The sequence below is a fragment of the Rhinopithecus bieti genome, unplaced genomic scaffold, assembly GCF_001698545.2.
Source record: "Rhinopithecus bieti isolate Rb0 unplaced genomic scaffold, ASM169854v2 scaffold_43749, whole genome shotgun sequence".
Taxonomy (NCBI): Eukaryota; Metazoa; Chordata; class Mammalia; order Primates; family Cercopithecidae; genus Rhinopithecus; species Rhinopithecus bieti.
The window spans coordinates 2,312,736-2,338,394 of NW_016818380.1; the positions used below are offsets into that span (position 1 = coordinate 2,312,736).

The 25,659-nt window shown below is 39.9% G+C and overlaps 1 protein-coding gene across 3 annotated transcripts in view; it reads right to left on the reverse strand.

Annotated features, from left to right (window-relative positions):
* The window catches only part of RAPGEF4 (Rap guanine nucleotide exchange factor 4), a 326,385-nt gene that overhangs the window by 227,554 nt on the left and 73,172 nt on the right, over nucleotides 1-25,659 (reverse strand). For 2 of the 3 annotated variants that reach the window (XM_017856973.1, XM_017856976.1), the window contains exon 4: nucleotides 16,345-16,491. Coding sequence is in view for 1 of the 3 variants with exons in the window: in XM_017856974.1 (XP_017712463.1) it covers nucleotides 8,501-8,512 (12 nt within the window). In the remaining 2 variants the exon portion in view is untranslated. Of the gene's footprint in view, nucleotides 1-8,500; nucleotides 8,886-16,344; nucleotides 16,492-25,659 lie in introns of those variants that run through there. The other variant, XM_017856974.1, reaches the window with a different exon arrangement.

Genomic DNA, 25,659 nt, shown 5'->3' on the forward strand with positions numbered 1-25,659 from the left:
AAAAAAAAAAAAAAAAAAAAAAAGTATCACTGTCTGAAGTTGTCCAGTTAGCTTTATAGGCCTTTTTAAATGTGGACAGTTTTGGGGAGAAATGCAACTGAGGATACAAAACCACACATCTGTGAAAAACTCCTGCGGTAGCTCACTCAGTTTAGAACTAGGTACAAAATGTCCAAATGATGTCAGCTATTTAAAAGGGCAATGAATCAACAAATTAGAAACATTTATTTTGAAATGGGCTTTGGTAGAACCTCTTTCGGCAAAGCATTTCTGTTTTGATCTCTGGAACTTAGCATTTTCCCTAATAATTTCTTCTTCACTACAAAAGTTAAAGCCTTAAAGCTTGATGACCAGTACTTTTCTATTTCCACTCTCACCAGCACAAATTCTACAAAGATATGTTACACTGGGAATAAATGTTCTCCCACATAAAGAAGAAATAAGCTACATAATCTGGTCTATATTCTTTTAATTCCACAGAAAATGATTCTTCATCTTTTGGTAGATAACAGACCCCTATCCAATTAGAATGAAGGCTAACAATATATTAATCATAATTTATACGTATGCATCCATTAATACATGGATTATATATGGAATATATATGGATAATATGTGGAATATAAAAGTGCACACACATATAAAAATTTCAAAAATGTCAAAGCTGGTCCTTGAACTCCTCAGGGCTCAAGAATCCCAGGTGAAAAGCACCTGTTGTGAATCATCCCTCTTTGCTGAGGCTCCACACGCAGACCTACCTGCCAGCGGACTAAATGAGTTATTACATTACTAACAGGCAAAAGGCTCACATTCAGCCTAATCCTACATTTTTCCTAAACAAACTAAGAGCTCTTTTCATTCCAAAAGTGCCCATCACTGAATTCTTGATACTTACATTATCTTCTTCAGACTAAGCTGGTAATAATTTACCACTAAAGAGTCAATCTACATAAAAAGATAAGAATAGTTTCTGGCACTTAGTTGGTGGTCACTAAAATTCATCTATTATCATTACTTACGTATTATTCACATACAGAGACCCACCTTGCAAATGTAAAATCCAAATGACCACAATGTTTTCGAATCAGATTTGGCCTTCAGCCAGTACATACTGGGATGCCTCACATGGATGAGCTCAGTGGCTCACCTTCCTTCTACATGAGGTCAGAGAAGACTTCCCCAAGTGCCAGGGTAACACATACATGAAAAAGAGTGATGTGGAGTGTTTATGCTTTCTGCCACTCAAGGACCCGGGCCTGACAGCGTAGGTGAGCTCTTGCCACGCCAGTATCAGCAGAACTCCTGCTGAAAGTGGGAGGCACTGACTGAGAAAGATCTGCAGGCCTCTAGTCCAGGAGAAACTAAATGGATCTCCTAAGTGTGTATAGTTCCCTCCAGATCCATTTTGAAGCAACACACGGCCTCTTGCTCCTGGGCCTCTCAGCCCAGTCTCTTGGAGGGGCCGCAGCACTCTGGCCTCCACTTTCCCTGAATCAGCAATCGGAGATGTTGTGCTCCTGATCCCTGTTCCCTGAGCTGATCTCAGGTTCAATACCAGCCTGTCTTTCCTAGAGTCACTTTCTCTTTGATCATCTGGATCGTCATCTCCTCAGGAGGAAACACAGCCTCCTTGCAGCCTTTCCTTCACAGAAAGATCTGATTTTAAAAATAAACTGCTGAGAGGTAACACATGTGTGAACAGGCTGCCATGATTCCCTCTTGATGTGATTTGCCTGAACTGGGAGGCGTCGTCTTGAAGACGCGGGAGGAGACAGCATTTGAGCTGGGTCTTGGGGTAGGTAGAGAAGGAAGGTGACTGTAGGCAAAGGGCCGCTACAGCAAAGAGACCAGGAAGAGCCAGGAAGCAGCAGTAGTTAGTGGGCCTGAAGTTGGAGTCTGCTAGGGATGTTTCACCGAGTTTGACCTTCAGTTCTCGTGGTGAACATGTCTGGGTGTTTTATGTGTTTCTGCACCAAGAGAGCAAGCAAGCACATAGCTAGGAGCTGTGGGATGGGTCAGGGAGGAGCCGAAGGATGTCAAAACCCTGTTCTGTCCTCAAGAAAGGCCAGGAGGCTCCAAAGGGCTTCTTCTTCCACAAGGAGAGCCTGAGGATAAGAGAAGATTTTCCCTCACGCTGGGGGGCTGCTATGACCTCTCCTCTGTGTGAAGATATGTCACATCAGAAAGACTTGTATCCTTTGCCTGGGTCTGGTGGTATCTTCCTGTCTGTCACATTTCTGTCGACCCTACAAATGCAACACCCATGGAGTGAGGGACTTTTCACTCTCCTTGGCGATTACTTTCTCTATTCCTTCCACCTCTAGCTCCTGTATGCACCTCTGTTGTACCTTTTGTCTCACTTTAATATTTATTTTATTATATTTATCTTCATTAAATTGCAAGATCCTTGAGGGCCACAAGTTGTTCATTTCTGCATCCCCAGTGCCTAGCATTGTAACTGGCATTTAGTGAATGCTTGACTAATGCCTGCAGATATGACTGAGGTTGATTTTAAAAAAAAATGTATGTGTCAATTAATAGAGGCACTACAACTAGAAAAGGATGTAGGGGCAGATTTAGAAAGCTGAGCATGCCAGGGCAGCTAGTTTGAACTTTACTCCTTGGGCAGTAGCAAGAGCTGAGTTAGATGTCTGACACCTGGAGTGAGGGATTTGAACCCCTGCTCTGTCTGCATCCATCCATCACCACCACCCACATCTACTGGGTGTGTTCTTGGAACGAGGGGATTAATTACATTATACCATTTCTTCCTCTCAACAACCATTTATGGTAGGGTTATTTTGACCCCCATTTGACAAATGAGGGAAGAGATTTAGGGATATTATGTACCTTGCCTGAGGACACAGAGTTGGCAAGAAGACTGTCACTATGTCCTGGTCAATTCCAGTCCATGGTCTTTAAGCTCTGCACTGTCTCACTTACGCTGGTGAGGCTTGAGGACAGAGAAAGGAGGTCACTGCGAATGGTGGGATGGAATTGAAAAGGAAGAGGTAAATGTAAATATATGACTGATTATAACGGGAGGCCAAATAGGACAAGGAGAGGCAGAGAGAAAGCCAGGCTGAAATGCTGAAGGGTAAAGTCTGATGTTTCAGATCTAGGTGAGATCTGGAGGAGGGGCTTGGATAAGGGAGAAGGAAATACAAAGTAGCAAGCAGAAAACAAGAAAGAGAATTCAGGGGAGATGGATTCCCAACTGTGCTAAAATATATTAATGTCTTGATTAACAGAGCCAGGACTCAGCTGTTTAGAGGATTCTACACATGCTTGCAACTGTTATTATCAGGAATTCACCGAAGGCTTTTAATTTATTAATTTCCATTTAGTAATTATCACTTTATTAATAAGGTACAATTTGTTATGTATTATGAAACTTTTTGGTAAGGAAGGAAAGAAAATGTTGAGGGAGAGAGTGTGACTAGCAGTACAGTTTTCAGAGAAAACACTTACTTTAAAACACTATCTTAAAACTTTATACTTTTTTTTTTTTTTTTTTTTTTTGAGAAAGGGTTTTGCTCTGTCACCCAGGCTGGAGTGCAGTGGCATGATCATGGCTCACTGCAGCCTCGATCTCCCAGGGCTTACGTGATCCTCCCACCTCAGCCTCCCACGGCTACAGGCACATGCTACCATGCTGGGCTAAACTTTTGTGTGTGTTTCTTGTAGAGACGGGGTTTCACCATGTTGTCCAGGCTGATCTCAAACTCCTAGGCTCAAGAAATCTGCTCGCATCGCCCTCCCGAGGTGCTGGGATTACAGGAATGAGTCACCAAGCCCGGCTTTATACCTTTTTTAAATAAGCGAATGCCTTTCAAGGTGTTGTTCACAAAGTAGTGTATGTCCCTGAGAACAGGTGTATCTCTTACTAAATCCAATATCTGATCATTTTACTACATTATCCCATTTTTAAGTTCTGTGTGCTTTTAATGGGAATTGTATATAGTGAAAGTTATTATAGAGCTTTTCTTCCTTTTTTAGAATATTTGCATTTGGCAATTCTATAAACTTTAAACAAAGCTAAGCATAGGCAAAAAACACCCTCCAAACAGACAAACTAAAACCCACAACAAATAGTGAAGGCCTAAAAATGAAAACCCGTTTCATTAAAACTTAGTGGTAAGAGCTTCAGTACTTTCTCCACAACTATTAAAGAGGTAGACACAGTATTGGACAGTGGAAAAGAGAAGGCAGTTATGGATGCACACACAAAAAAGAGAACTCGCTTCTCTAACTTCAGAAAAGATCACAATTCTACTGGATGGTTTCACTCAGACCAAAGCTTAAAGCATGTTTGGGGGAGGGCATGGCATAGAGGCAAAGGAAAGCAAAGGACCAGAGCCTTCCACAATCAAATCGCTGGGATCTTCACAGACACCCAACAGCTAGAGGAGTGGAAGACTGACCACAGATCATGGTGCAAATATCCACAAAAGAAATCTTCACAAAATTTTGTTACAGATCATAAAATAAGGTTTACATAGAGGTTATAGGAAACAATTAGAGGCAAGATATGGATCTGTAAGAATATTTAATAAATTTCTGAAGCAAATGAGAGAAGCAACAAAAAATTTTTAAAACGCCAATCAATTCATGCAGCCAACACCATTGGGTAAAACACATTATTACTTACATCAGGTTATTTCCCAAATCCACTATAAATGAAGGTAATACCTTTATAAAACTAATTTTAATTTTTTAAATCATGAAATAGCCAGGTTGATGGTGGATTTAATGAATTTAAAATGTATGTACATTAAATATTATGAAACATGAAAAGTAAACAGACCAAGATTAAATATGTGCAGAAATTCTAACAGAGGGTTAATGTCTCAATCATATAAAGCATTCGTGTAAATTGGTCAATAAATGCCAATGTATTTAATTCATATGAATAACATGTCCCAAAAGAGGACATGTTACATTGGGTATTTATAATCGGTAAAAAAAAAAAATAGATAAGAAAACCTCAAGCATTCCGGTAATCAAAGAAACACACTTACAGTAGCAATGCCTATTATACTGGACACACACAGAGCCAGTCACTAACCTATGATGGGTCAACTTAGAATTGTTCAAATTGACAATAGTGTGAAAGCAATAAGTATTCAGTAGAAACTATACTTCAAGTAGCCATACAACCATTCTGGTTTTCACTGTTACTACAGTATTCAATGAATTATATGAGATGTTCAACACTTTATTATAAAATAAGCTTTGTGTTAGACAATTTGGCCAAGTGTAGGCTCATGTAAGTGTTCTAAGCACATTCAAGATGGGATAGGCTAAACTATGGTATTCAGTAGGTTAGGTGTATTAAATGCATTACTGACATGATATTTTCAACTTACAATGGGTTTATCTCAATGCATCCCCATTATAAGTTGAGGAGCATCTGTATATATAATGGTCACACTGGCCAAGGCCAGAAGCAATAAGCACGCTCAAATACTGTTGGTGGCAGAATAAAAGCTACTGAAAATAATGTGATCATATTTATCAAGAGTCATAAAAGTTTTTATGTTCTTCAAACTAGTGATTCTTCTCCCAGGAATTTATTGTAGGTAAGTAGTTCTTACAGTATAGTCTGGGGATAGTTGAGAACTCCCACGATTCCTAGGGGATCCATGAATTCAGAACTTCATTCATAGTAACAGTAAAATTATTACCTGTCTTCTTTACTCTCATTCTCTCATAGGCATACAGTGAAAATTCCCAGGAGCTACCAATTGTGAAAGACACCATTGCTCAGACTGTCAAGAGAATACGGAATTTGGGGATGATCTTGCACCTTATTCTCACTCTTTCAATAACCATTTCACATAGGCAGCCTCTAATTAATAAAGCCTTGAACAAACCCCACAGCTTCTGACTCTAAAGTATTGACTTCCATTATTACATAAATCTACCAGAAACTCTAATTTGAAAGTAGAATGTCTGTAGGAGAGAAGGACAAATTACACTAGGAAATTCAACACAGACTTGTAAGGAACAAACATATTATTCAATCATAGCGTCTTAGCACAGGGCAAGGACGCCAGCCAGGTGTATGCAGAAGTAAGCACAAAGGGGAATGGTGAATTATCAAAACCCACTGCTGAAGGGGTTCTCAGCTCTAGCTGTCGACAGACTCATCTGAGGAGCTTTCAGAAGCTACTGATGAGGCTCCCTCTTCTAGAGATTTTGGCTTCAACAGTCTATCAAAAGCCCTGGCATGGAAATCTTTTAAAAAGCTTCCCAGATACTTCTAATGTGAAACCAGTTTTAAGAACTACAACTATAAATTATGAAAGATACCAAAAAGTTCTTCTCCCCTTCCAAATAATATATTTTGATACAATATGAACTACTGCCCTATATTTTATTCTTTCCATTCACAGAATTTGTGGCTCACCCTTCTTTAATTTGCAAACCAAAAGGGAGGAGGGGACACTAGATTTTCAACTCATAAGGCACGTAAGAATCAATCAACATGAACTTTGACCACTTCTGTCAGCAAGGCAGGATTTAGGTAAAGGTATCTCTATTTTACAATAAGTGGCCTAGGAAGCTGGAGAGCTTTGCAAAATGTCATCCAGCAAAGTTGGGTTAAACCAAGAATAGACCAGAATCTCAGGCCAGACCATTCAACCACATCAACAACCTTTGGATGGTTTGTCTTGCATTTATTGGTTTGGGCTAGACAGCTCAAAGCATTGAGGTCAGTGAGATCAAACAGGGGCAAGACTGTAGGAATTCGGAGAAGCCAACTTAGTGACAGGATTTCCTGCTGCTTCATCCTCTGTGTCAGACCCTCTGCCCCAGTGACTGTGCCCTAACCTCTCACAGCAGCCCAGAAACGACTCAGGAGTGGAATTTGGCCCCATGAGAGCAGGAAAGTCCCATGACCACAGGGTTTTCTACACATAAAGAGCTTAACAGTATCCCCCAGTCCACACCACGAGTTCCTTCTGAAAGTCTCAAGTTCTTAAAGCTTTCCCAACTAGAACTGCCTTTGCCTGGGGGAACCCGTTAAACCCCAGAGCGGATTTCTCCAGATGATGGCTGAACAACAAAAAACAAACCCAGACATTTGGAAACACAACACATGACAAGCTGAGTTCTCACCACGCCTGCCCAGGGGCCCAGCAAAGGAGAAGAACCCAGAGTGCCACACAACACAACCACAGAGTGAAGAAGCCCAGCCCCTTTTCTGTGGGCTCAGTCCCTCGGGACAACCCTGCCTCAAATGCTACCATTTGGTTAACTGTCCCCAATCCTTTAGGGATGCTGAAAAACAGCCTTGCTACCCACATAAGAATTCAGAAGCAGATCTCTTTGTCCTTGGATGAAATGAGGCCCTTGGTGGAAATGGATCTCGTCTTGCTCTGCCCCTGTCCTTTAGCACGCTGGATCTTTCTTAGAGCATTTTTCAGTTTGTCTCATATTTGTGTCTATGATTGTCTTCTCCACTAGATTGTAAACCACAGAAAGGCAAACATAGTGCATTTTGCACCTCCACCTGGTGGAAACAAGTATGTTTGCTGAATATGACAGAAGCTTCTTAGAGATTAAATGTTTAATGTGGCATCAATTACTGTTGAGGTGAGCGGCTATTGAGAAGGGCAGGCTGCTCAGTAGCTTAGCTGAGTGAGTGAGGGGGCCCAGTGTAAGAGAACAGTGCAGGGGAGAGAGTGGGGGTGAGGTGTCAACAGAGTCCTGGCTAGTGCACGGCCAAGGGAAGCATTTCCGAAACTCTTTTAACAGCAGCTCCTCAAAGATGTGAATATTCACTCTACACTTCTGAAATGAACACCCAAAGTAGCGCCAGCTCAGAGAAAGCAGCTACTGGTTATAGCACTTTGCCGGCAGGCCCACCGTACAGCATATGGGCATTACTAGCATTTGCCAGCCAAGCCTCGATCTGCTCAGACCCCCTGATCATCTTCTGAGAAATAGTGAAATCATTGCTTGGGGAGCAGGTAGAACTCTCAGTTATCAATAATGTAACAGAATGCCCATAAACACCAAGGACTTCATTAAGTCTAAGAGCTACAGGCAAAACACCTTCCAGGGGCCTGGAGGGTGAAACACCATCACCCACAATCTGTTTCCTTGAACAAAATTCATTTTTAATATGTGCCATTCAAATATGTCACTAGACAAATACATGTATGTAATTTTGCTGTGATAAATGTTACTCTGCCTAGTTATGAACAACTACCTTTATTTATCTTCTAGAAACATATTTAAGATCATCAGGCTAAATAAACATGCTTCACTAACAGAAAGATGAGCCACCACTCACCCCCTGGCCCCACACACACCACAAACAAAGATGAAATCAAATTATGTCCCTGCCATGGTACATATTTGGGTCTGGTGGAACATAATTAGAAAAGCCAGAGATGTTTTTGAGCACAATTCCAAAATGCAAACAGTAACATGTAGTATTTCCCCACTCTCCCACCCTTCACTAAAAAATAAAAAGATCCATTCTGACCTTGTAGAGCATACGTCCTTCTTTTTCTGTCTCTCAAAGTTCTCAGACATCCAGTGAATATCTATCCTTTATTTGATCAGCAAAATGTACCTTCATTGCCGTTCATTCCCTGTTCGTGTCTACCACTGAGTGGATCTCAGTCCACAGAGAGGAAACCGGTGCTGATGGTTCTCCAGGAAAGCTCAGGCAGTTTAAGGCAATAAGAAAACACTTCCTTTTTTTTTTTTTTTTTTAAACTTTAGTTAGCTCCTAATAACTTCACTCCCTTCCTTTCTGGATTTGAATCATTTTGCCACTCCATGGAAAAGCTTGAAGACACAGGAATGAGACCCTGGTGCAGACATAAGTCCAAGTCATCGGAGCAGGCTTCCGCTTGGTTTAAAAGAATCAGAACTGTGAGGAGAAAGACTAGAGAACCAGCCAACAGGATGTGTGTGGCTGGAGTTCCTGGCATGAAGTCTTGGCTTTCATGTTTATTTTTGGATATATTTTTCTTAGTCCTTTGATGCAAATTTCTGGCCTGAGAAGTAACCCTACAGTACAAGCTCCAAAGTTGCCAAAAGTAAGCTCGGGCTCCTGACTTGGGAGAATACAGGCCCCTTGGCTTTGAGGCTCTGGTTACTCCCGATGAGGGTGTGGGTCTCGGTCCCTGTGCATTATCAGGCAGGCAAGGGGCTGCCTTGTCTGCAGGTGGGCCAGGCAGTCCTAACTCAATACCCAAGTCCATTCAATATAAACCTGGAAAGCCTACCATTAATGCAAAAGTGAAACAACCTGAAATTGTTAGTATGGTGGATAAAGCCATACAATTTACCTGAGAACTTCTGGGATATCTGTGTTCTGAGATATTAATTTTTAAGTATTTGGCTTTCATTTTTCTGACAGCTACAGACAGATAGAAACATCAAGCCTATTGGAACAAGAGCAGGTGCCTCTGGAAGGTACATTATTCTAACAGCGTTTTTAAAGCACCTTAGCAAAGACTAAGCTGCTGTTGCTTCAAACAATCCTTATTCTCACTGTGGCTTGAAAGATTATTAATGGAAAAGGGATTTTCCCCTATTTACTCTAAAAAAAGTCAGTAACTAGAAGTAACTAAAAGCTTTTGGTTCCACAACTGTCAACATATCTGATAGAATCTTACAGAAAAATAAACATTCTGAAAATTAGGGAATAGAGACAGTCATAAACATATTTCTTCAACAGCATTCATTATTCTGATTAATATCCCTATTTACTAATGGCTTTTCTTAAGACAGAAACGTTAACTTTCTTATTTTTACCACTCAGTTTTGTATCTCATAAAGCATGAAATACATTTTCAGTCAGTTAACAATGTTTACTGAGGCCACAGACACATTTGAGGAGTCAATTTAATGTGCCAATCATTATATCCAAGCAATAGCTCTCCATGACACATTTTGCCCTGGTTGGAATAAAATCACAATAGTATGTCAAGAGGCTTCCAGACAACAATCACAGCTAAGAAATCACTTTTATTGTGACACAGGTCAGACTACAAATTTAAAACATTGCTTTTATTTTTAATGGCTCTGTAATTTTATTATTGTCTTTAATTTTTAAGAACATACTCAGAAATATGTGTTATTATTTTGAATATGCTCAAACATGGCTCACAGTAACAGGGAAATTTTTCCAGAATGGTGTTCATGCAATTGAACTACAGGTAAACAGGTGGTAAACACAAGTTCAAGGGCCTCTCAGAAGCATTCTTTATGGATTTAACCAAGAGCACCTCTCTAATCTACTTTCCTGAACACAGTGGACTCATCACCTCATTCAATTTCATGTATTTGAAATATTCCATGTAAAGATATCAAAACGTGCCACAAACCTGAAATCATCCTCATACAAACACAACATCAGACAGAAAGCCAAGAAGAAAACCCAACAAAACCCTCACTGTTTTGTTCCAGCCATTGGAAACCCTCTTATACTCTCTGTGCTGAACAGAAATTCATGGACTTGGATAATAGATCAGTTTTGTATTTATTCCAAGAGCTACTATCAATCATAAAATACCTATAATCTTAGATCAACTATTAATATAATAACTGCTTTAAACTCCCAAACTTACAGTTAACTGCTTTGTCATTTAACTTCCTTACTGAGGGTAGAAAATGCCACTAGTGTCAGAGTTTAAATGTAAATTATAATTGTCTTAAGAACTAAAAATGGTATTCTAAGACTTTTAAATCCATTTTCTTCTGTATGTAATTCAGAAACATACTGTCTCCAATATTTATCTCTCCCCATCTCTGCCTCCTTCCTGAAATGTTACTGGAAAATGAGATGTTTTATACCCTGGTTAATATTTTTCATTAAGTTCTAATATTAAAGGGGCGTAAATGGAGACAGGCATTATTTACCAAATCTGAAGAAACTTAACATAATTCATTCAAGCTAAGAAAATATGACCTGACTTTAAGATAGAGCTACCCAGCACCCTCAGATCTGACCAAAACTGGCAATCGAAACAGGGAAAGGGAGAAGGAAACCAGGTCATTTTCATTAGGAAAGATGTAGGGTACAAAAGAAAAAAAAGTGCCAAGCTGCTACCTCAGTTATATCTTAGGGAATATTTATTTTATTTGATAGATTTATAGAGACCATTGAGGAAATGCTTCTGATCACATTTATGATGATGATTTTTTAAAAATACTCTGTTCGCATGTTCTCACTCATAGGTGGGAACTGAACAACGAGATCTCTTGGACTCGGGAAGGGGAACATCACACACTGGGGCCTATCATGGGGAGGGGGGAGGGGGGAGGAATTGCATTGGGGAGTTATACATGATATAAATGATGAATTGATGGGTGCTGACGAGTTGATGGGTGCAGCACACCAACATGGCATAAGTATACATATGTAACAAACCTGCACGTTATGCACATGTACCCTAGAACTTAAAGTATAAAAAAAAAAAAAAAGAAAAGAAAAAAAAGAAAACAAAACAAAACCAAAAAAAAAAAAATACTCTGAGTGTTGCCTATTTGACTTACAGCAGAATAGACAATATAAAGCAAGAGGTATTGGGGATGGAATTAAATAAGACTTCAAAACCTTACGTGTGGTTCTCTGAGGGCGTACCTGAGGAAGCCTAGGAAACTTGCCCTTGACCTGGAAAAGAAAAGGAATTCCCTAGCTTTGTGCTACCATTAAAGTCCCAAGTGCAAGATATAAAGTACAGTATTTGCTCAGTCTATTAAAGGACTACTTTTTGACTGTGCTACCTGTTAGTGATTAGGGACCATAATTTTCAGTTAGAAGCAACTCAGAATCCTAATGGAAGTGTTCTAGCCTGCAGCCCCTATAAGTGACAGTAAGAGTACCTACAAGGAAACAAAGCCCAACATAAGAGTGCCTGCCATGAAATGAGCCCACCAGGACATTCCTCAAAAGTAAACACTCAACTGAGATGAACATGCAAATTTAGACACAGGGTCTCTGATTCAGGTTCTCTAATTTTTACTATTTGGAACCTGTCACCGAACAGTGAACTCTGAGCACCTTACCTCCCTGATTGTGGAGGCCTTATCCAGTTGACCTTGCTGCTGCTTTCTTTTTATGTTTGCATGATATACATTTTAGTGGGGTTTTTTTTTTTTTCTCTCTCTCTTTTAAAAAAATTTCAATAGGCTTTTGGGGAATGGGTGGCATTTGGTCACACGAATAAGCTTTTTAGTGGTGACTTCTGAGATTTTCGTGCATCCATCACCTGAGCAGTGTACTCTGTACCCAGTGGTAGTCTTTTATCCCTCACCCCTCTCTCCCCTTTCCCCCAAGTCCCCAAAGTCCACTGTGTCATTCTTATGCCTTTGCATCCTCATAGCTTAGCTCCCATGTATGAGTGAGAACGTACGATGTTTGGTATCCTATTCCTGAGTTACTTCACTTAGGATAATGGTCTCCATTTCCACCCAGATTGCTATGAATGCTATGATTTTGTTCCTTTTTATGGCTGAGTAGTATTCCATTATATATATATATATATATATATCTCACAATTTCTTTATCCACTCATTGACTGATGGGCATTTGAGCTGGTTCCATATTTTTGCAATTGTGAATTATGCTGCTACAAACATGCATGTGCAAGTATCTTTTCTGTATAATGACTTCTTTTTCTCTGGGTAGATACCCAGAGTTGGGATTGCTGGATCAAATGGTAGTTCTATTTTTGTTCATTAAGGAATCTCCACACTGTTTTCCATAGTGGTTGTACTAGTTTACTTCCCACCATCTGATGCCTTCTGTCTGTGCTCTTACATTTCAGTGATGACTCAGGAGTCGGCCTGAATCCTGAATATGTAATTCTTCCCTGTATGGTTCTTCCCTTTTGATATTTGGGTGATCTACATGACTTAGGCTTCTGCTGACAGCATGAGCTTGGGTTTAAATTTTGCTAACAGATACCAGCACAGGATGGATTTTACCAGAACAAGGACGGATTAATTTTACTAACCCTATTATCTGACATATCAAAGAACAGGCATTCTGGTTATCAAATATTTTGCAAGCAGATTAGTGCTATATATGCCATGTATAGATCACCAATATTCCAATCATGCACCTAAAGTTATTTAATGATATATTATGCTCTGAGATTCTATGATTTTTATTTTCTGTCTCCTCTGAGTGGAACAGAAGCCCCTACCCTGAGAGCAGAAGCATACAGATTTGCATATATGTATAAACACACAAACATCTGAGTACACCCACATACATACATATACATATACCTAACACATGGGAGATACTCTGTATATTATGAATAAATGAATAGACAATAAACAGAATTCAATCTTTTTTATTCAGAAGGTACTTTAGAGTTGTATAATTTTTTAGGATTATCATGTACTGTATGTGCACAAGTGTGCCCGTTAATGAAGTCCTGATTAACAGATTGCTAGATAATGGGGTTTATTGCATTTTCAGTTTAGACAATTAAAACGTTGATTGAGCATCTAATTCACACTCTATACTTAGTTGCATGAACAGGCAAATAAAATGAAACATCTGACTAATCTCTTACTCACTATGCGATTTCAGTCCCTACCCTGTAAAAGAGGTTAGACTAAAAACTATCCACTCTTATCAACTCCAAATAGCTCTCTGAATGTCGTCCCCAGTACACTTAAGCCAATGGCAAGGGAGATCACAAATCATGCTCTGAGGTTACAGGTGAAGAGGTGGACCCACTGAACTGCAAAACAGGTGGCAAGGTTTTAGATAGCAAGGACAGCCCTCCATATCAATGTCCCTATTAAATATTTTTCCTCTAAGGGAAAGATCTGTGGAAAACAGTCCTAAAATGTACTCTGATACAACCTAACCAAGGGATCAAACTTAGCATCAACAGAGCAACCAGACATTACAATCCTCCTGAAGTCCTTAGCATCACTTTTCACATTTTCTTTTTTTTTTTTTTTTTTCTGAGACGGAGTCTCGCTCTGTCGCCCAGGCTGGAGTGCAGTGGCCGGATCTCAGCTCACTGCAAGCTCCGCCTCCCAGGTTCACGCCATTCTCCTGCCTCAGCCTCCCGAGTAGCTGGGACTACAGGCACCCACCACCTCGCCCGGCTAATTTTTTGTATTTTAGTAGAGACGGGGTTTCACCGTGTTAGCCAGGATGGTCTCGATCTCCTGACCTCGTGATCTGCCAGTCTCGGCCTCCCAAAGTGCTGGGATTACAGGCTTGAGCCACCATGCCCGGCCCACTTTTCACATTTTTTTGCCAAAAACGTTTGACTTGATCTAATCAAACCTTTAGCCTAATTTCCATTTATAGGAAACCCTGGGATAGAAGTGCAAAAAAAGATACCATGAGAAAAACAATCAGACAAATCTTGAATTTGGGAGAAACTGACCTGGCCTTTTTAACAAGTCAATGCCATGATGGGGCAGGGGAAAGTAAGAGAGAAAAGGAGAGGCGGGGAGGGGGGGGAGAGAGAGAGAGAGAGAGAGAGAGAGAGAGAGACTTAGATATAACAATCAAATGTAAGACATGGCTCTTTATCGGAGACTGGTTTGAAACAAAGCTATAAAAGATATTTATGAGACAATTAAGGACATTTGAAATACAGACTGGGTATTAGATAATATTAGGATATTATTAGTTTTATAGGTGAGATAATGGCCTTAGGGTATGTAACAGGATATTCTAAGTTTTTTGAGATATATGCTGAATATTTAGGGAGAAATATTATATGTCTATCATTTACAATAAAGTAGTTTACCAAAAAAAAAAAAAAAAAAAAAAAACAAGCAAAGCCGAAGCCAATATGGCTCTGCATGAACACCTGCTGAACTCGGGGGGGTGAACGGGTGTTCATTGTACTATTCTTTTTGATTTTCTGTCTGTTTGAAATTTTTTTTAATAATAAGTTTGTTTTAATGTTCACGGGTAGCAACCTCTTAGAAGCTTCCTTCTCAGCACTAAGGGCTCCTAATTAAAATAAATTTTTAAAATATTTCCGCAAACCATCCTCTCTCAGCAATTTGAGTAAGTCATCACAGACAAAAGTGGTTATAATGACACACATCACAGTTAGAAATCATTTTTGTTCTGAAAACCAGTTTTCCAAACTCCCCTTTTGAAAAGACTTTTCAGTTTACCTTTTAAAATGAAAGATCCAAAAGTGGCTTATTTGCCTTAAGCTTGTTCCCTTTTAATTGACAGAAAATCTCTCCACATACACCTCATGCAAACCTACTTTCGATTTTCCTTCCTAAAACTAGCTTTTGTCTCTGAACTTTACAGAACGGTTGGAGCTCTTTAATATTTTCTAAGAGAAATATTTCAAACAAGTAACCTCACAATTTATTCACTACTGCCAAGAATAAAAGTAACAGGTTTCACCACCAAGGCCTTCCAAGGCTTTGCATGACTTTTAAGGCAAAGCATCACTCATTCACCTGCAGGTTGGCTCCCTTAATGCATCTGCCATTTGTTTGGCTCTGGAGGAAACTATTTGATTACACAAAATTCTTTTTAGATCAGGTTTAAAATCTTGGCCATACTGGGACCAGTGGTGAAGCCTGCAGCTTGATGGGTTAACACTTGGACATACTGAGCTAAGGACAAAGACAAGGAGCAGGTTAAAATCAGAAGCTTAAAGAACTGAAAAGAACGAGTCTAAAAGATGCAAGGCTTAGCTGGGCCTTTATAAGTGCTCTATTTGCCATGACTGCATATAAGATGATTTATTCCTCATACTTCTTGTAAATGAGTGCAATACTTTAAGGGGCTCTGGTAAGCAACGGTAAATGCAAAAGCTACTAGGACCAGTTGCATCCATCCACTGCTGTGCCACCTATGCATTTTGAAGTTGGCAAGTAACCAGACATCTTTATGTACCTCCATTTTTCATATCTTATTATAGGGCACATCATTTTTAAAAGCATTTAAATGAAGCAGATGTTAACCCCATTCATTCCACTTTCCCAGGGAACATGTCAATGATGATTTTTAAAATGCAAAAGAAAATGTCAAAGTATTTTGTTCCCTGGTTAAGAATACATCTGCGGAAAAGGAGGGAGAAAATACATAAAACACTCTATGGTCATTCAAGAAATAATTATAAGGTATGTCAAACTACAGAAAATTGAGCAAGCACTAAATTAAACAAAAAAAAAGGATGTCTTGTGTCAAAATGGCTTTTTCACTCACTCATTTCAAAAACAAGTTTTGAAAATTAAATTCCATCTACCAGCTCAGAACAGAACACATTAAGGCTTGACTGTAATGCCATTATCCATGTGGCAGCTCCCTTTCTTTTCTGAAACTGCATTAATTGACAAAGAAGCCTTAGGGCTCACCTCCCATAGTGCCTTGAAGTCCTTCTGCTCGATGCGGAGCAGTTCACTGCTTTCCCTGGTAACGATGGTTGCATGGCGGGGTGTGTTGTCCAGAATGGACTCTCCAAAGGCCGTCCCAATTCCCAGGGTACAGATGGTCACGGCATCCTAAGGATCCCAAAAAACTAGTCATTAGAAAATTAAACATGTAATGGATAGGTGTTTTCTTTCCTTTAACTGAAGTATAATTTGTACAAAGTAAAACATCCAATTTAATTGTACAGTCCAACAAGTCTTGACAAATATATATACCGGTGTAATTACCACACAGATCGAGACAGAATATTTCCATCAACCCCAAAAGTCCCCTCGTGCCCCTTTCCAGGCAAGACCCTCAGACCACTTGTTCTGATTTCTGCCATGAAAAAATTTTTCCTGTTTTAGAACTTCATGGAAAAGAAGTCAGACAATATTCTCCTGTTTGTGCCTGGTTTCCTTTTCGCTCAACATAATGTCTGTAAGATTCATCCATGTTGGTGCATGGATCCATAAGTTCTTCCTTTTATTCATGAGTAGTTTCCCATAACGTAGGTGTGCTTCAATTTGCTTATCATCCTCCTACTGGTGAACATTTGGGTTGTTTCTACTTTGAGGATATTACGAATAAAACTGCCAGCAGGAATCTTACCCTTTTATACAACTACTATCTGTTTTCAGAAAAGAGGAGAAATCTATTGAAGCTGAGCTCCGTTGTTGTTTTTTTTTTTAAGTTAGAGAGTGCAGTTACAATATTTCAATATGAAACTGGCACTGTCTGTCTTGACAAGATGAGGAAGCTGAGGGTCACAGTGCTGGATCTACACAGCCCCAGTTCACACAGTTGATAAGCAGTGGCCGGATTCTAACCAAATCTGACGATAAGATTACAAGATTTTTGTATCATGCTGCCTCCTGCAGCCACAGCAGAGTAAAAACAGCATCCGATGAAGTACAGTGTGACTAGTTTATAAAATGTCATGAATCGATGATTAAAAAGTTTTTTAAGGTGTACCAAAAAAAGTAATTTCCTCTCTGCATGCAACACTGGTGATAATGTTTGGATTTAATCCTATCTAGTTTCAAATAATGCAAATAGCCACTAAAATCACCTGGACATTAATTTTGTAAGGCATTGTAAACTAAGGGAGACACACAAGGGTAATCCTCTGAGTTAGAAAGCCCAGTTTTCCTTTCATGCATCTAATATACGATAATAGGCAAATGTTATTAAGATCAAGTTAGTGACTCTGTAACCACATTACTAAGACAAATGCCCATAAGAATTCAGTTCCTTCAACCATAGCAAACTGCTTCTGAACAGATATTACCATATAAAATTACGTTTAGGAAAATAAAATCAATAATATCTCAGAAAAGAACAAAAGATCAGGGAAGAAGTTAAGAAAAGCCTGCTAATAAATTTTCCAGAAAGGCAACTGCAAACAAATTCACTCAGGAAAATATCCCCAGAACTGAAATATCAGTAGTCAATGAGTTAGGTTTTTCTGAGCAATTTTTAAATGCTAGTAAAAACACAAGATAGATTATGATAAATCACAGACTTTCACAATTCTCTGGAATAGCAGGTTGCCTGAAGTTCCCACTAGCCTATTTCATTTTTCTATCACCTGAACCCTTCGGAAAGAATTCTTTTGCCTAGTTTGTACTTTCCAGCATGTCTTAAAAACCTGAAATGGACCCTAAGTAATACCACTAACATCATTCACATATTTTACATATATATGGTTATTTGCGAAGTATAATGCAAAAGAACTAGGAATCTCTCAGTTATTCCTGAGCTAGTTGTATAGTTTATGGATTCATCAGTCTTCTTTCTCACCTCCCATCCCCAACACAAGTAGTTTGTCACCAAACAGTACACAAAGAAATACAGAGGCTGGGAGACACACGTGAGCCTGTCTTTTGCCAATAATCAACTCTTGTAATAAAGACATAAGATTGCAATTGTTCTTGGATTTTCCCAGGAGATTTCGACCTGACTCATGCCTTATCACATACAACAAAATTTCATCACGGCAGTGCTGCCAACTGTACTCCTCAGTGGATTTCTGTGTCAGGACCGCCTCTGTAAGCGGAAAACCATGCCAGTGAGTACCCAGCTGTAGTCATTGGCTCAAGCACTCTGGGCTGGTTTCAGGAATCAATTCTTCTACCAGAATTAAGTCTGGGATCAGCCCTTTCTAGATCTTCTCTTTCACACTGGGTCCACTCAAATTTAAGGACAAGGCGTCACAAATTGTAAGATATGATCTTAAAATTAGGACTGGAAAACCTCACCTGAAAGGAGTATAGTTTACAAGTTCAAACTTTACTTTCAGCAGATTTGGAGTATTTTTTAGGACAAATTTACTTAGAAATCTGAATGAATTTGGGAGACATGGTTGGGCACTGGGATAATTGGGCACAGAAAAATAGAAGGTGCCAAGAAGAACATTTTCATCCTAAAGACTATTCACTATCTTTACAGTCTATGGGTGCTAGCCCTTATTTACATTTAAATCACGGGCAGGGCCTTGCAATGTGCTGAGACAGTAATTTTCAAATAAAGAAACTGACATCCAAATGTTCTCTCACTTAGCAGAACCAATATATGTTGCTCAGCATGTATGGTGAAAGGCAGGGTAAGAGTGGACAGAATGAATGTGAGTGGGTGTAGAAGTAGCACTCTTAGATGTCCACACTAACATCTGATCAGATCTCCATGGGTCAGGATTCCAAGTCTGAAACCCTATAGATGGGCTTAATGCCTGCCTTTGCCTGCTGCTGAAAGTATCTATTTCTGGATGTAACATAACCATTTCTTTTATGCTTACACATACTGCTCATGTCTCAATACTTATTTAATAGGGACTATTCAAAAGAACACTTTTATTAATTTTCTGCTCATTTGCAGATTAATATTCAGTGATGCCATCTGAAAGAAGATGTTTACAGTAACACAGAGACTGAAGAAAGCAATCAGCACCTATGCAGGGAACATGAAATGATAACAGTGAAGGAATGTCCTATTTTGTGGTAAGATGGCAATTTGTTTTGAGAACTTTCAAAAGGGAAGTGAAGATTTAAAAACCTGACTTCAATATGCGATGGTGGTTTAGCAGATGCTGCTGGAGCCCTGCCAGATTCCCCACTCACCCCTGAGGTCATCTGTAGCTTTCTGGATGGCTCTGTGCAGTGTGCCACTTCAAGCATCTGCACCCTCGCTCTGCCTGAGGGCAGAGTGCTAGGCAGTTAATGCCTTTAAGGGGCAATCATTGCCATGAGAGTGGTAGGACATGAGAGTGGGAAGATAAACACCCCAGCTTCCTTGCCCTTCACAGTTTCTTAGCAGGCCTCCTGAAGGACTGAGCCCAGTTGCCTAGAGTGGAAACGCTCTTACTAGAACACTTTGATTGGCTTTCCTTTCTTCTTTGTCTCACTTTCCTACTCTGTTATGATACTTCCCAAGACCATCTCCAAAAAACCACTTGTAGCCAAATTCTTTTCTCCAGGTCTGCTTCTGGGGAAACCCAAAACACGGGGGTGGGTAAGCCAAGATGGCTGTGGGTCCTAAATTGCACTGAGACCTCTGGGGAGGTACCGGACCAAACCAGCGTTCCCAAAGAGACTTCTGTAATAAGGACAGAGGCCAAAGCGTCACTTACCACTTGCATCAGACACATCGTTGAGTGCAGTACATTTTGGGTGACATATGGGAAGACTTCATTCTGTTAGGAAAACATACTGGGTTACCTGAGATCAATTCTACTAGATAACAAGGGCTGATGGGAACACACACACAAAATTGCCTCTGGCATATCACCGACATGCTATCTGGCTTTTTCCTCCAATCTGATCCAGCTATCTCATCTCTCAGTCCACTGGATCACTCCTTTTCCTCTTTCTAAAACACAGACATCCTTACTTAATCATCCACCCACCCTTAGTCCCACTGTGCAGCAGCGTGCATACTGATCTGTATGTGTGTGAGCGAGGACTGGGCCACACACTGGCCAAGTGTCTCAATGACGATGCCTCATTTGTTCCTCACAACAGGTGAATGAGATAATGTATTTAAACTGCTTTGCATAGTGCCTGACTCAAAACACATGCTTAATAAATTGTGGACACTCATACTAACACAATCCAACAATATCAGTAGCACTATTGCTATTTTATAAGTTAAGCAAATCAGGCTCAAGGATATTCAGTGACTTGCCCAAGACGATGGCTAGTAAGTAGAAGAGCTGAGACTAGAAATTAGTCAGTCTAATGATCTACCCAAATTCTTCTTAGATGGTCCCAGGAAGTATAAGTACCTCTTGGCCAAGGTTCAGTTGGAAAATCAGTTAAGGTACCAATTTAATTCATACTGATTCTTATTTCAGTCAGCCAATCTGTATATTTATTGAATACCAAGTAAGTCCAAATCATTAGGAAAATATATAACATTTGGCATTGCTCCTCCTCTAATCCTCCAATTCCAATATTGAGGTCCACTTGATCCTCCTTAGAGGATCAAATCCATCCCAGGCAATCCTCTTATTCATTAGGGGAAATTTAAACAATCACAAACGGGTAATTAAGAATTGAACTGAATCACTCATGCCTGTTATCCCAGCACTTGCTGGAGGGGAGGTGAGAGACTTGCTTGAAGCCAGGAATTTAAGACCAGCCTGGGCAACATAGTGAGACCCCCATCTCTAAAAAAAATAAACAATTAGCCAGGCCTGGTGGTGTTTGCCTATGGTCCCAGCTACTCATGAGGGTGAGGCAGGAGGATCCGTTAATTCCAGGAGCTCAAAGTTACAATGGGCTATGATCCCACCATTGCCTTCCAGCCTGGGAGTCACAGCAAGACTCTGTCTCTAAAAACATAAAATAAAATCGGCATTTCTGCTTTTCCCACTCTGATCCTGTGTCCCAGTTCTAATAACTGAGTTCTGACCCTGATTGGAGAAACTGAGTTTCTGTCTTTCAGAGTCTCTGCCTTGCTAATCTGCCAGGTACCCTAATTCTTCTCAAAGTCACAGTATCCTGTCCTGACAGCCCTTCCTGGGTCCCAGTTCCTCTCTGGCAGTCCTTCTGTGGCCAGACCTCTTAGGCAGCCTGCCTGCTGCCCATCTCCACCGCTGGGCCTGCTTTTGACTGCCGCCCATCAGCAGGCCAAGCCTTATCATGCTACCCCTGGTTAGACCAGCCTCAGCCCTCCCCACACTAACCTGGGGGCTGTGTTACACCACCTTCCTGCTTCCTCTGCCCCTCCTGCCCAGCACTGCCTGAACATACCTTGGAGACATTTCTCACCTCCATCATGGATGCCCCCCAGATTCCAGGTTCTCCTCCTTTACCCAGCCGGGTACCAGCCGAAGTAAGTCATAAGCACTGTCTTGGCACAATGTTTTCAGTGGCATATGCAGGGTCCAGTTAACTTCACTCATAAAAGCTGGCATTAGGTAAGTTAATAAAGATGGCGATGAAGCCGCCCGTGCTGGAAGGCAGGGCATCAGGCAAAGGACTCCCACGTGGAGGCTAACCACGGTCAGCACACACAATGCTCAGCAGGGAAAATCCCCCAGAAGCAGCACAGTAGAACAGCCAGGGTCCTTGGTAGACTTAATTCAAAACTTATCTCTGCCAACGACTGACCTGTGGACTTTAGCAAATGTTCCCCAGAGCCTCGGTATCCTCATTTGTAAAATGGGCACAAGTTTTCTTGTAAGATCATTAGCAGTATTAAATAGAAATAAAGTAGTACACAGAATCCATATAGTGCTGTTTAGTTTCTGGCACATAATAGGTGCTCCATAAACAATGGAAATTATTATTTCTAACTTAGTCACATACATGTATGGGTTTTCCATATTTCTAAAAAGCAAAGCAGTTTTTTTCTATCATTTAAATAATAGAGAATCTCTATATTCATTTCATTAATCTTCAACTAATGATGGCTTTCAACACTTAAATTCCAAGTTTCTCTGTCCCCTAGTCTGGATGTCAAGTGGATTGAATGATCTGCAAAACACTTCAGCTCTCTGGGGGAGCTCGTATTCAAAGGAGCCCTTCTGACAAACCCTGCTGTAAATCAAAGAATCCTTTTGTACTGCAACTAATCACTCCTTAATTTATCTGCTTTGTGCGTCTGAGTTATGGTACACTGGGTTTTCTTAAAGCAGGCATTCTCATATGAGGCATTTTACTTGTTTCATTATAAATATAGTAAACAGTATGGAAATGGGAATGGTGTTAAGAAAGCCAATGGTTATGTGTTACTGATAACTAAGACTGGTATCCAAACTAAGGCACTTGTGCCTTGCAAATAAATAATGTCTATAAGCATCAGCTGAAATCCAACTTACACAAGTTATAGGTATTCTGATGGAATTTAAAATAGCTATCAATCAATTAAACAGACATAGAATTCTCTGTGGTAAGTACATCAAGATTTTCTAAAAATTGTACTGTAACTTCAAGGGCTATCAGATCATCTTATTATGCACATTTAACTCACTTCCATATTCATGGATCAAGAAGAGTTCATTGTCTCATGGCAAATTTATTGTTTTGGACATATATTGAGTTAACACCAAGGGAAAAATAATTGGTCCTTTAAATGTGTGGAGACAGAAACATATTTTTTTCTTTCTTAGAGACGAGGTCTTGTGTTGCCCAGGCTGGACTGCAGTGGTTATTCACAGGTGTGAACATAAATTCTTACAAGGCAAATGTTTTTATAAGTTTTATTTTAGGCCTATAGGCAACACTTGCCATTAAGTTTCACAGCACCTGGGATTATTTCACGAACTTGAATTTAGTGCTGGAATTTACTGAGTGCTCCAAGTCATCTTAAGTAATAAAATTAAATGGAACCCAATCTCTTAATTTTTCAAGATGTTAGATTGTATGTGCTGTCAGAAGCATTTCCTGCCAAAGCAAGAGGGCAAAATACTTCTCAGGCAAATGTGTTTTCTAACAAACAGCAAAGACAAGAGTTGTTGCTTTTAGAACACTTCCCTGGAATCAGTACGTTCAACAAAGCTTAACAAGATCAGGCAAGCCCGCCGCAGGAAGGTTTGATGAGAATGGACTAGCATTAGCATTCTGGTAACTGAATCAGGGAGGCCAGCCTCATTTCAGTGGAGAGCCAGCCTGTCCAGCATTGTGACGCAGTTTTGCATCCAACCACCCAAACAAAGAATTACATGGCAACAAAACTAAATACAGGATGCAGGATGCTCAATAAACTCCCAATCAGCTCCTAACAAATAGCCTGACCTGAGCATAGACAAGTAGGAAGAGATTACAAACAACTGCTGTGGACTTGGCACCTTTCATGTTTTATGGGCTCAATAAATGTGCTCAGAAAAAATGTTTCCAATGATGGCAGTGTTCTCTGTTTGAAAATAATGGAGTGAAATGAGCGAATAGAAGAATCAGAGAGGCAAAGAGAGAAAGACAGACAAAGGTAGAGAGATCCACATTACAGTGAAACACACGTGTTCTTCAAATTTTGTAAACAAAAATGCAATGCTTAAAAACATATTTGTTACTGTAGAAGGAAAAAAGAGAAGGCAAATAAAAGCATATTATTTTACTTTAGGGAGAAAACTAGTATGAGATTTTTTTCTGAAATTGACCTAAAATGTGCCAGATAATTTCACAGTGACAGATGAAGGGATGAAATTAAGTGATGACCAAGGCCAAGTGCAGCCCGGATTCTCTGATCCATGAAATGGCTGAACAATATTGTTAAACTTCTACTGTTTCAAATCCCAAGTACATTTCCTGCGTTTTCTATTCTGGCACTGCCCTCTTGTGATAAAACAACAGCATTGCAGTCATTGTAACCAACTTTTCCTGAAATGGTAATTTCAAAAAGCACAGACCCTCCGGCTCTATCCCAGGCTTTGTACTAAGTGCTTTGCATACATGGGCTCATTTCAGATAACAGCTATTATCCCCAATTTACAGGTAATCTAACTGTGAATACCCACAGCCAATTAAGTGGCAATAGAATTTCAAAGGAGTTCTGAATTTAACCACCGTGGGTTGCATTAGGTAAATACTAAAGCTTTAAATAAGCATCTGTGATAGAAATGTAAAAGTTTTAAAGAATTAATAAACCATCCATTTTCTATCTTGCAATATAAACTTTATTCTGTCAGCAGTCATCAGAAATTCTTCTTTCCTATGACTGGAAAAGGCTTTTTACTTTTTGGGATGTAAAGATTAATTTAAAATCTTATATATATATATCTAGGATTTTGATACTTACTATGCCAAAAAAGCTCCTCACTTATAAAATCTGCAGAGAAAAACAGGACCTTCTCTCTCCCTTTCTTTCTGTCTCTAAAGTAAACACACACACACACACACACACACACACACACACAGCTGGATAATATCTGATACAGTGAGATTTATAACCCTATTTATTGTTTTTAAGCTTGTTATTTATTGCTTATAACTTGTCCCAATGTTCATCTCTAACCCTAAATCGATTAAAATATTACTGAGAAAAAATACACCCATAGTATTATTCATTCTAGTGGGAATGTAAAATATCTGACTTTTAGCCCTATGTAACTTTCAAGTTACATAGGCACCAAGACAGGAGAGGATCTTGTGCAGGTGAGTGCAGCAGTGGGGATCTGGAGGTGGATGGGTCCTGGTTAGGCTCAGGTCAGAGATTGGAGGTGCGGACAGATATTATTGGCGAAATGGAAGGATTAATCCCTGATGGAAGCCAAGTGGATGCTCCCAGTGGAAATCTATGTGAATGTGTCAGCCAGGTTGGGACACCTTAGAAGGATGAAGTGGTCTGTGGGCAGTCCCCTTCTGGGTGCTCTTTTTCTTGGGTTAAGATGAAGAATGGCCAAGGCAGGAAGGGTGTCTGAGCAGCTGGGAGAGATGCCTCTGACAATTACACACAGTGGTAAGAGTGTTGCAGTAGGTTTCATTTGATATAGAGTAGTGGAATAAATATAATTTATAGAAAGATACTTACAAGGATTTGTCAGCCTCTAAAAGTCTGAAAGTAATAGGGACAGAATAATCTATGCATTTCCTAGAATTCTTAGGACAAACATGTTTTCAAGGCAGTAACAAAAGAAATGAAAGCAACGCAGCCCCAGCTCCCCAGAAGGCAGAACCCACCGTTCCTCCCGTCCAGGCACTATTGTCTCCCCTCCAGTCTCTTGAAACCTTAAATCCTCCCGTCCAGGCACTATTGTCTCCCCTCCAGTCTCTTGAAACCTTAAATTAGGGAAACTTGGCTGAGAGGAAAACAGAAAGGAG